Below are 12,439 nucleotides of genomic sequence, written 5' to 3' on the forward strand. Positions count from 1 at the left end.
TCATCTGTATAAGCTGAGAGAATTGCCCAAATTGTTGAGTTCTGTTGACTTTATTTAATGGCGCTCTCTACAATTAATATTTCTTTTTGAATTTTATTATAAACAGCAAAAAGAAACAAGGTCACATCTTCAACATTTTGCTGAAATTTCCTGAGTTAAATATCTGAGTTTATTGTTTAAAATTATACTTGACATAAAATTATAGGACAAAATTTTGCTCTAAGGTCTGCCATTACAGAATAAAGATCTTTGTACTTCTTTCTGTGCTCTTTAGTAAGCTAGTTCTCCCTTCCTTTTGAGACCTTACAAACAGTTTTTCAAAGATTAGATTTCTGCTCTGAGTGTATACAGGGAAATATAGTATACACAGATTCTGAGTTCCTGTAGGATTTCTGTACTTTGATCCATTCTTCTAGATTCTATTGGTTGTTAGCATTCATGTTCAAAAGAATGAAGCTTATGTGTGTTGTGTGTGTGTGATGTTAAATATTTATTTTTCAATTGTAGTTGGACACAGTACCTTCATTTTATTTATTATTTATTTATTTATTTATTTATTTGTAGTGCTGAGGATGGCATCGTGGGCCTCACACATGCTAGGTGAGCGCTCTGCCACTGAGCCACAAACAATCCCAGCCCCAACAAACATAGTCATTTGATACACAGTATTAACTTTCTCATTGTTTCTGTAGGTCAGAATTCCGTGAAGGCCCGCTGGATCATCTACTTCTTTTTTTATGGGACTGAAATCAAGTGTCAGCATAGTCAGGTTCCTTTCAAGTTCTCTGAGCATGGTTGTTGACTGAATGCATTTTCTTATGATAGCTGTCAGTTGAAAAGCAGCTCTTTGATTCTTGTGTCTGCCTGTGTTTCTTAATGATTTCCGTATTGCAACTTCAGCAATAGCAAATTTGTTTCTTCCCATACTTAGAAATCCCTCTGACTTACTCTTCTCCTTAAGTGTTCTGATTACACTTGTGTAAAGTTCTCTGCTTTTAAAAGCAATTTATTTTATCAGATTGGGCTCAAATTATCCAGAATAGTCAATTTTAGTTTATGAACTGAACTACACTGATAGTCTATGAGATCTGAGTCACAACTGTGATGTTCAAAGTAGGTTTTAGTGCTATATTGTGAACAATTTTTGTAGGAGGAAGTCAGGTTGATTTGGTGGGGTAATGAGAAAAATCTACTTTTCACACCACCTTTTCTTTATGCCAGTTAACCAGTTGCTACAACATAGCCCAGGCTTTACTTTTTCACTCTTCATCTGTAGTGTTGGAACTATTTTCTTCACTCTTGGTTTTGGTCTTGGATCATATCATTTTTTTCTTCTTTGTTGCCAGTAGATAATTTTTGATCCTTTGTTTTTAATTGTTCTTACTTCTACAATTTTTGAGTTTTATATATTCCAAAAGGAGACTACACACTATGTAGATGGACTTTTTCTGACTTTCCCCAAATGTGTTCATAGTTTCAGATTAGCAAGCATTCTGAATATGTAACATTTAAATTGTTGCATACTAGATTAAATTGTTGCATACTAGATTTTATTGTTTATACTTTGTGGTTTTCATGATTTTTATTAATTGAATCATAAGTGGTCCATGTTTGTATATTAAAACAGTACTATTTTACCAAGAAACCTAGGGATTTTTAATATACTTTCTATATTCTCTGTATGTGTGCTTCTTAAAAAATTTGGCATAGTCTTTTAATTTACATTTGATAATTCAGTTTGGTAAAGGTTATGATTATTTCTTTAAAATATACATGAGAATTTCTTTTACCGTATCACATACTATATACAGTATCTAGGACTGGAATATGGACATATTTTGAGGACTATTCTATTTGTTGTTTTCTTTTTACTCATCAAACATTTGTGTGTTCTTCCCACATGTTAAATACATTGACTTTTAAATTTCCTAAAAAAGAGACTGTGTTCTTTAGAGAAAAACCACGGTTAATTTGATAGCTTAGTTTTTCCCCATGCAGACCTGCGACTTGGACTAAGAGGTAGGGTTTAAAGGACTATGCCATTTTTAGTCCAGGTGGTAAACACTTAGACTATTTGTTTATTTTTGAGTATGGCGCTTAATATATCAAAACTTATATTTTTAATTTCATAATAATGATTAAAAAACTCATTACAGTTTTCAGGACACCTCTATACATTCCCATTTAATTTAATTATGACCACAGTACTATGAGATATGCATGGCAGGTACTATTGTCCTCATTTTTTTAATGAGGAGACTAAAACTTAGACTTGCTCTCATCACAAAACTTAGTTTTATAACCCTATCCTCTGATTTAGACTGTTGCTAGTATACTTACTTGCCACTTAATGCTTTCACATTTGTATCTACAGAATGGAGATAACATTGATCGGTTGCTTCATACCATTATAAAACATTTTGTAAAAATTTTATAGAAATAAAAGCAAACTTTTTTCATTTTATATATATATATATATATATATATATATATATAAAATTTAAGTGTACATTAACTAACTTTGAAACTTCATATAACCTATTGGGTTTTGGACATATTGATCTTTGATCTATGTGTCAGGGCAGCAATCTGATGGTAGAAGCTTTGTGTTTCTTGGATGCCATTGCTTTTGACAGAATTTCTCATTTAGGCCCTTGCTTGGACTCAGTCCTAATCTGAGTTAAAACCCAAAGTGCCAATCATCTGAGTATTTCACATGCAAGTCTCCTATGTTTGCCTTTCTCTGGACTAGGAGCCATAATACCCAAGTATTTTGTATTGTATTTTTTATAATTATTGTTACATTATTTGGTAAAGATATGATTTCTACTTGTGGAATTTATAAAGAATAATATTTATTGAGCTGCATATGCTATGCAAATTTTGTGATCATGGTTAAGTCATTTGATCTTTGTGGGCTTTCAATGGCTTGCTCTTCTACCTTCTTAACTACAGAATGGACATAAGGATTTTATCTTCTGAGGAACTACTCTGGGATTTTTGGTCTGGGATATAGGAGAATAGGCAAGATGGAAATAGTTAACTGATGAAATTAGGGTAGGCCCCATCCCAGCTATCCTCACCTCTACTATCTCTAGGCAGCTGCACTTGTTTTCATTTATTTGTCCAACCAGTTTTATTCTGTTGTCTCTCTTGCTTAGTGATCTATCTCACTTTTCACTCCTGTGATTGTTTTGTAAAGCTTAGATTCAAAGTGTTATTTTGTCGTTGCCAAGTAGATACTGATAGTATGTTGTGGAAAAACAAAGTGGAGAAATTGTAGAATAGAAGAAATAAGAGAACAGTAAACAAAAAAATGTGTGTGTGTGTAAAAAGAAGAAAATTTATATGTTGAGAAAAGAAACAGTGAAAGTGAAACATAATGAAGAAAAGTGGTATATTTATTTTTTGATTTGTACTACTTGTATATATTATAGTCATCTCTTAAAAGATTTTGGTTCAGTGGCATGGGGAATTTCTCATGTTTATATTCTAAAAAACATGTTGGATTAATTTTTACTCATTATATGAATTAGAAATAGATCCCTTCTTAATTTCTTTAGTTTATTTTAGTGTTTGAGGAACACAGAGAAGGTAGACTGTTTTCTAGTAAAAATTATTTGACTTTTAATCCTACTTACTCACCTGAAATTTATTGTCTTAATTTTTATTCTTAAGGAACTGATTCTACACACATGGATGGTGATCAAATTGTTGTGGAAGTACAAGAAACTGTTTTTGTTTCTAATTCAGACATAACTGTGCATAACTTTGTTCCTGATGTACAAGACTCTGTTGTAATCCAAGATGTCATTGAAGATGTTGTTATAGAGGATGTTCAGTGTTCAGATATTTTAGAGGAAGCTGATGTATCTGACAGTGTCATCATTCCTGAGCAAGTACTTGATTCAGATGTAACCGGAGAAGTTTCTTTAGCACATTGCACAGTTCCAGATGATATTTTACCATCTGACATTACTTCAACCTCAATGTCCATGCCAGAACACGTCTTGACAAGTGAATCTATACACATGTCCAATGTTGAACACGTTGAACATGTGGTTCATGATAGTGAAGTGGAAGCAGAAATTGTCACTGATCCTCTGACGACTAACTTAGTTTCAGAAGTATTAGTAGCAGATTGTGCCTCTGAAGCAGTCATAGATGCCAATGGAATTCCTGTGGACCACCAGGATGATGACAAAAGCAACTGTGAGGATTACCTTATGATTTCCTGTAAGTCTTGGTGTATGCTGACTATCAGAGGTGTTTTCGTTTCTGGTACTAAGGATTGAATCCTGGGCCTTACATGCTAGGCAAGAACTGAACTGTATCCCCATCCCTTTTTGACATAGAATCTCGCTAAGTTTCCTTTTGATCATCCTGCCTCAAATTTGTGAGCACCTGAGGTACTGGGTGTGTACCACCATGCCCAGATTCAAAGCTGTTTTTAAAAGGCTGCAAAGGCTGCTTTTCCTCATTACATAATAGTTGAAGGTTTTTCACTTAAACTTCTGTAAAATTAAGATAAATCTTGATAAACCTACCTGCATTACTTCAAAAAGGAATTGCATATATTAATTTGTGTTCAGGAAAGAGAATAAAGTATTTTATGCCAGAAGTTTCCAGGGCAAGTCAAATGAGAACTGAGAATTAGTCTCAAGTAGCCTTGATGTAAACAGTTGAGTCTGTCTCTAAGCAAATATTTATAGTTTCAATTACTATGGTTTGATCATTAGTAAAGTGTCTTAATTTTACTTATGCTATTTTTTTTATTCCTTCATTTTTAAAGTTCAATCCTGAGAGAAGTCAGCTATTATTGAAAAAAGAAAAATCTTTATGTAATAACTTTTATCTGGTTTAGCTGCTTTTAAAAATTTCTCTTTTGTTTACCAGAGTGTAATCACTACTGGCTGTGACATCTTTAATTTACTGAACTTCTTAGTTTACATGTATGTAGGTTAAAGGTTTTTGTTTTGTTTTGAAATTTGAAAGGGATTTTCTATGCTACCCTTTTTTCTTTTTCTTTTTCTTTTTTTTTTTGGTACTAGGGATTAAACCCAGGGACACTCACCTCTGAACCACATCCTGGCCAGCCCTTGTTTTTTATTTTTATTTAGAGACAGGGTCTCACTGAATTTCTTGGGGCCTTGCTAACTTGCTGAAACTGGCTTTCATTTTCATCTTGCAATCTTCCTGCATTAGCCTCCTAAGCTGCTGGAATTACAGGCGTGGGCCACCATGCCCAGCATGAGCCATACTTTTTAAAATATTGTTTTAAATCAGTTCATAATGTATATTGGTTTTTTTTAAAACAACTCATTTTTTTCCTACTGTTGTATTTTGCATAGTGTAATGTCTAAATAGTGTTATTTCTTTCAGTGTTCAAGCTGACTAAATTTGAGTTCACTTTAATTTCTTTTTAAAAATAGTTCCTTACATAAGAATGTCATATCAAGGAAAGAATACTCAAGGCAAGACAAGTTTTCACTGAAATACATTTTTAGTTGTGCTCCTGTAGGAATTTTGCTTGTTTCTTTACTTTATGAGAAAAGAAGCCTAATGTATATGTTCTAAACAGTAGGACAGACTAAGCTTCAGAGCTTCAGTAGAGAGAAATTAGATAATTAACTATTTTCCTGGGGTGGATGGTAGTAAATAAACCTTAGTAACTTCTTAATCCTTAGCAAAAATATGATTTTCAGAGATAATTTAAATAAAATGAGACAATCCCTGTCTTTCATTAGAAGACTGAAATGGAAAATATTTAATGATTGGGATATTAACTTAGAAAATATGCAGTTTGTGACTCAAAGTGTGAAATATGATATATCAAGAACTATGTAATGTTTTGAACAACCAACAATTTAAAAAAAAAAGGAGAGAAAAAAATAAAGGAAAAAAAAGAAAATATGCAGTTTGAATGCAAATCCAACTTTTTTTTTTTTTCAGTAAAATTGTGATTTATTTTCTACGGAAGCAGAGAAGTGATGTAATCACCCAGTAAAGTTAAACTTAACCCAGTAAAGCTTACTTCTAAAGACAGTCCTCCGTCTACTCCCCACTTACTTAGCAGCTTATTAACTCTACAGAGATCACACACCACCCCAAGTTTTATCTCACATATCTCAACAGTGAGATGGAATAATTAGAAAACTAAAGTACTTATTAAATGTCACGTACAGGTAGTTGTTATAAGCCACTTTAATTTCTAGAACTAACATCTCTTTTGTAATGGCCTACCTCTAAATTTCTAGTTTTTGCTTTTTATATATATTTTTTTAAAAGACAGGTTTTTTTAAGAAATTAAAACATGTTAATTCAGCTTTATAAGAATTATTAAAATTATAATTTTTGAGTAGTAATCGGCCACCTCACAATTTTCTTTTTAGTCAAATATATGTAGAATAATTTTATATTTAGTGGTCTATACCTTTTCAAAGTGAAATTTTTATTGTGAATTTTATTTTTTCTCTTATAATAGAATAGCTTTGGTCATCCTCAGGTAAGTTTTATATTTGAAATATGTTTACATACTAAAAAAGAACTTACCAGAAAGTTCTGTACTTCAGGCTATTGGTTACTTATTTGGCATTTTTTCAGGTCCCAAAATTATTAGATACTTTTGGTTTGCAAAAGATATTTTCCAGTTACTTAGAAACTTTTTAACATTTATAAGCACATCCATCCATCCTGACCTTGTAAATATAAGAAATTTGATTTTGTAGTACCTGTTACAGTCATTGTTTATAAAGTTTGAAAGAAAGACCAGCTTCATATACATTAATATTATTCAGAAATGAGATATCTGGAGAAATTAGATTTATTTTGGCTATCTCACTTTGGAATTTCAGATCTTTGAGAAAAATAACTTTAATTGATTGCATAAATATATTTAACTTAGGAAAAGTAAAAAACCTGGTACATATCAATCATAAACATGATTCCTGTTTTCTGCCCTCGAATTATTTTTATAAAACATAGTAATAAGACTGTTTGCATTTTGATAATTTACAAGTTTAGGGTTGAGGGCTACCTAAAGGTTTTGTTTGTAATATGTTTTATTTATAATCAGAAAGGCTGATTTTTTTTTTAACTTCAAGAAAACTTATTCTCCCTCACTTAACCTACTCTGTAAGTCTTTGCTTCTTGTTGTATACATGTTGTTAAAACTGTATGCTGTTTTCCTGCTTTCTGCATTTCAAATTCTTATACTGCTATTTCCTCAAAAATAACTTGGTTATATTTTCATTTATATGTACTTTCTGACCTTGAGTCTCAAAAGAATAAAGTCTTTTTTTCCTTCATGTTTGCTCTAGTTTGGCCTTCTCCAATTTCCTTTAAAATTTTTACCTCGCAATTTTACCACATCTACTAAATCAGCCTTTATATTTTCCCTAAAGAGCAATGATTAGTTTACTAAATTGTCTTGAACCTATAACCTATTCTAGTCATACTTCTTTTTTCTTCTTTTTAGAACTAGAATTGTGGGAATGGAGGTATGGATCAGAGGTAGAATATTTGACCAGTTTGGAAGAAGCTCTGGGTTCCTTTCCTAGTCTTGGAGGGAAATATATATATAATCTCCTGGGGGGAAAATTATAAAATTAGACTTAAAAAATTTACACCTTACCTTTTTTAATAACCTCCATATGGCTTCTGTATGCCACTTGTCTTCAAGAACATTGTGATGCCTGGTCATTTACAGTTTCCTTAACTTGTATATTCTTCTTTGATTTGTATTTGTGCTCTGTTATTACGTAGGTTTAAATAGGACTTCAAGCTTTCTAACTTCTTTCTGGCCCTTCTGTCAACCTCTCCAGCTCTCTCTTCGTGGGTTCCTTTGTGAATTTTCTTTTCCTTCTTTTAAATTATAAGATTTCTAGGACTCTGACGTTGGCCCAGTTCTTTTTTATACTGTAGTATTTTACAAAACATTTTGTCCATAACTCCACATCTGTGTCTACTTCTGGTCTCACGTGGCTAGGAGGTGGCTTCATATCTCAGTCATTCATCTATTATGTTCATTTTATTCCTATGATTCCAGGTGAGGTCATTTATCTCAGATGTATTATCTCTATTCTGATTCAGATCTCATAATCTGTTATTACATCATTGCAGTAGATTCACAGGTCATGTCACTTCATATGACCTTTTCTAAGTCAGCAGGATGGTATAGCAAACATCATGATGAAATTGGAAGTTTTCGAGCCTCTTTAAGAATCCCTAGTAACAGAATGTGTTTAAATTGATATGTTAACCTAGTTGCATACCTGCAGATTATGACTTTAAGTAGCTTGAGAAATCTCCATCCTTCCAGGATTCAGTATTTCTGCCTGTTCCACAAAGCCCTCTGTGACTTCACTTTCATATTATAGTTGGCTACAATTCTCACTCACATATTGCATTGCAACAGTATTGAAGAACATATTTTTAAAAATCATTATGCTATTTCAGTAATATTTTTAAATCCCTGCTATATTCTTTGTAAATGTCATTCTCTTGAAACATGAGTGAGGTATTTTTTCTTTTGTTTCTTTGATAGCACAAAACATGGTTTTGCCAAATTATTCCAAACTCTACTATGGTAATCGTATTTTTAGAGAATTTTCTAAATTACAGGTTTTTAAAGTTCTTTATTTTTTCAATGACATGAGTAAGTCAGTTTGAAGAATAATGTTCAACTTCAGTTTAACAGAGTTTGCACTAGAAAGTACAATTTCAGCATAAACATATACACATTAAATTTTAAATTGTACAAAAAAATTTAACTAGTGTATTCCTAAGTGATATTTCAGTATTGTTTTGAAATGTGTGCTAAAATGGGGTTTGCAAATATAAGTATTGTTAGTGTGTCAGAAAATCCACCACCACCAAATCTTAATTTTTTAGTGGCTCAGTATTTTTAGGTCTTTTTTTTGCATTTAAACTGAAGTAGTTAGATTTTATCATATTAGTAGGGGAAAAAATTAGTAAGGAAAAAAATTCAATATATTGTTTGCATGTGGTCTTTTATTCCTAATGAGTAAGAAATTTAAAATTGTCACTGTAGTTATGCTTTTCAGAGTTAATTTTCAGAATAAGTTTATCTGTAATGTAAGCTAAATAAAAATTTTGATAATAGAATTTAGTTGACTTCTTAAGATAGTGATGGGGGAATTGTGACATAGGGGGAGCTGCCATATACCTCTCAGCAGCAGAGTTGTGCCACGCACTCGCAGAGCCCTAGGTTCATTTAGGAATTCAAAAAAAAAAGAAAGAACGAACCCCTCTCCCAAAAAAGACCATGATGGGGAATTTGAAAGAATATTTCAAAGCTTCTGAAATTTGTCTTCTGTGTTCATAAGCCACTGTTAAAAATAAGACTGAATTTAAATCTTTGCTATCACCACAACTTTAGTTCAGTCATTATAGATACATTCTTCAGTTCGTACCTGGCAGTGTATCTTTCTGATAATCATATTTTGATTTTTAATGTTTTGTTGTATTCAGAAGTAGTGAGTGTATAAGATGGTACTGTGTTTACTAAGGTTTGTGAATTCTAGAAGTTTGATTTATAAGAAATACTTTTAATATTTTATTCCACTCCTAGAAGTCATTTAAAATGTATTCATTGCATCTAATACTTGTCTAGCTAAAATCATTTAAGTTTACGTGAATCAGATTATATTTTATTTGTACAAAAATGGCAATATTTTATGTAAGCATATTGTTAATTTTTTGTGATATATTTTTCCCTCTGTAGTGGATGATGCTGGCAAAATAGAACATAATGGTTCCACTGCTGTGAATACGAATGAAGAGTCAGATATTGATTCTTGTAAAGTAGAAGGCACTTGCCCTGAAGTCATCAAGGTATACATTTTTAAAGCTGACCCTGGTGAGGATGACTTAGGTAAGAGGAAGGCTTCAGATTCTTCAGAGTAGTGGTTTTATTTAAAACTAAGACAATTTGAAATCTTTTTTGAAGATACTTTTAAGACACTTTCCCCCACATTTTTTAATTGGTGTTTTATATTGTATATATTGATAGAATATTTTGTTAAATATGCATACATGCACACAATTTAAAAATGTAATTTGGCCAGTATTACTCACCAGCATTTTCCCCCTCTCACTCCATGTGCTACTCAGTGATCACTCTCTACTGATTTCGTTTGATTTTTATGAGATGTGTCCTCACTTTTTTTTCCCTTAGTCATCTGTAGCTTCCGCATATATGACCCTTAACCTTCTGAGTTGGACTTATTTCACGTAATGTATTGGTCTCAGGTTCCATCCATTTTCCTACAAATGTCATAGTTCATTTTTCTTTGTGGCTAAGTAAAAAGCCATTGTGTATGCATATCACTTTTTCTTTATTCACTCATCTCTTATTGGATGAGCACTTTACCAACTAAGCCACAATCCCAGTCCCTTCATGTGATTTGATTTGCATTTTCCTATTTGCTAATTTTTAAAGTATATTTGTTGGTTAATTTGTATTTCTTTTCTTGAGAGGTGTCTGTTTAATTTATTTGCCTATATACTAACTAGATTATTTGATCTAGTTTTTTGGTGTAAAGCTTTCTGAGTCAGTATACTATGGTAATCCTCTGTCAAAAGAATAGTTTGCAAAGATTTTTTTTTCCCATTCTTTAAGTTCTCTCTTCACATTCCTAATTGTTTCCTTTGCTATGAAGAAGCATTTTAATTTGATATCATACCATTTATTATTTTTTGAGCTTTAAGATTCCTATTGAGAAAGTCATTGTGCTTAAAAACTGAAGTTTTGACTTACATTTTCTTGTAGCAGTTAAATAGTTTTTGTCTAATTCTGAGCTCTTTCATCCATTTTGATTAGTTTTCTCTGCAAGTTGAGAGATCAGGATCTACTTTGATTCTTCTACGTAGGGATAAATCAGTTGTCCCATCACCAGACATAAAACAGGATGTCTTTTCTCCTGTGTATATATTTGATACCTTTATCAAGGATCAGATGACTTTTGATGGGTGTGTTTGTTTCTGTGTTTTCTGTTCTGTGCCAGTGCTCTTTGTCTTTTTTTTAATGCCAGTACCAAACAGCTTTTAGCAGTGTAATTAACTCTGTAGCATAATTAGAAATCCGGTATTATGATGCTTCCAGCATTGCTTTTTTGGTTTAAAATTGCTCTAACTATTCTTTATTTTAAGAGTGGGTTTTCTTTTTTTTTAATTAGTTCTATGAAAAATGTTAAGATATATATTTTAATGTTACATAAAAGTATAAAAAGAGCCTGTTCAAATGAGGATTCAAATAAATTCTTGAAGCTGTCTTTATCTTAATAGGTGGAACAGTAGACATTGTGGAGAGTGAGCCTGAAAACGATCATGGAGTTGAACTGCTTGATCAGAACAGCACTATTCGTGTTCCTAGAGAAAAGATGGTTTATATGACTGTCAATGACTCCCAACAAGAAGATGAAGATTTAAGTAAGCAGGTGGCCTTTTTGTGGGAAGTAATTTTATGTTTCTAAAGTTTTTTTTGTTTTTTGTTTGTTTTTAATGCAACCAGTATTTGGTCAGCAATACTTAAAGAAATTTATTATGCTAACATTATCCCAAACATCATATTAGTGTTTCTTAATGTATGCTTAGATTGTTGCTTTAAATAAAATACTGTGAAGTCCAAAGAATGTTCAATCAATATTTGTTGAATATTCACTGCTATATTTAAACTGCTAATATATTGTTTGTGTATGAGTTGAAACTCATAAAACATTTTTATTAATTTGTATTTAGATGTTGCTGAGATCACTGATGAGGTTTATATGGAAGTGATTGTAGGAGAAGAAGATGCTGCTGTTACAGCAGCAGCTGCTACAGTGCATGAACAGCAGATAGATGACAGTGAAATGAAAGCCTTCATGCCAATTGCATGGGCAGCAGCTTATGGTAAGGATTGAATGATTCTTTAATATTTGTACAATGAAAAATGGATTCTATGGTTAAGATTTCAGAAATATGAATTAATGGTATTATGATTTCATGCATATGAAAATAAGTCTATAACTTTCAGATTGCTTTATTTTATATGGTTTATTATTTCATAATTTGAAAGACAACAGAGGGAGTCTGTTGGAAAAATGCTGTGGTCTTACTTAAAACTCGGCTGTAAAACTTATTTCCTGAAATGGCGAATCTCTTTAATTCTTAAGCATCATGACTTAATTTTCATTGTTGTTAAATCTTTTTTTTTTTTTCCAAATTCTTTGTAGTTCACGGTACTTTATAATGTTGTTTTTAATGCTCATTGTTAGGTAATAATTCTGATGGAATTGAAAACCGGAATGGCACAGCAAGTGCCCTCTTGCACATAGATGAGTCTGCTGGCCTTAGCAGACTAGCTAAACAAAAACCAAAGAAAAGGAGAAGACCTGATTCCAAGCAGTACCAAACAGGTGGGAGCACATGAATTCCA

General features: G+C 32.0%; 1 protein-coding gene across 2 annotated transcripts in view; it reads left to right on the top strand.

Moving 5' to 3' along the window:
- Positions 1–12,439, top strand: part of LOC143639748 (zinc finger X-chromosomal protein-like) — a 36,169-nt gene that overhangs the window by 17,254 nt on the left and 6,476 nt on the right. For both annotated transcript variants that reach the window (XM_077107793.1, XM_077107792.1), the window contains exons 3-7: positions 3,679–4,236; positions 9,746–9,895; positions 11,308–11,451; positions 11,761–11,913; positions 12,279–12,419. In XM_077107793.1, the coding sequence (XP_076963908.1) occupies positions 3,679–4,236; positions 9,746–9,895; positions 11,308–11,451; positions 11,761–11,913; positions 12,279–12,419 (1,146 nt within the window). The remainder of the gene's footprint in view (positions 1–3,678; positions 4,237–9,745; positions 9,896–11,307; positions 11,452–11,760; positions 11,914–12,278; positions 12,420–12,439) is intronic.

Source organism: Callospermophilus lateralis, chromosome Y, assembly GCF_048772815.1.
Source record: "Callospermophilus lateralis isolate mCalLat2 chromosome Y, mCalLat2.hap1, whole genome shotgun sequence".
NCBI lineage: Eukaryota > Metazoa > Chordata > Mammalia > Rodentia > Sciuridae > Callospermophilus > Callospermophilus lateralis.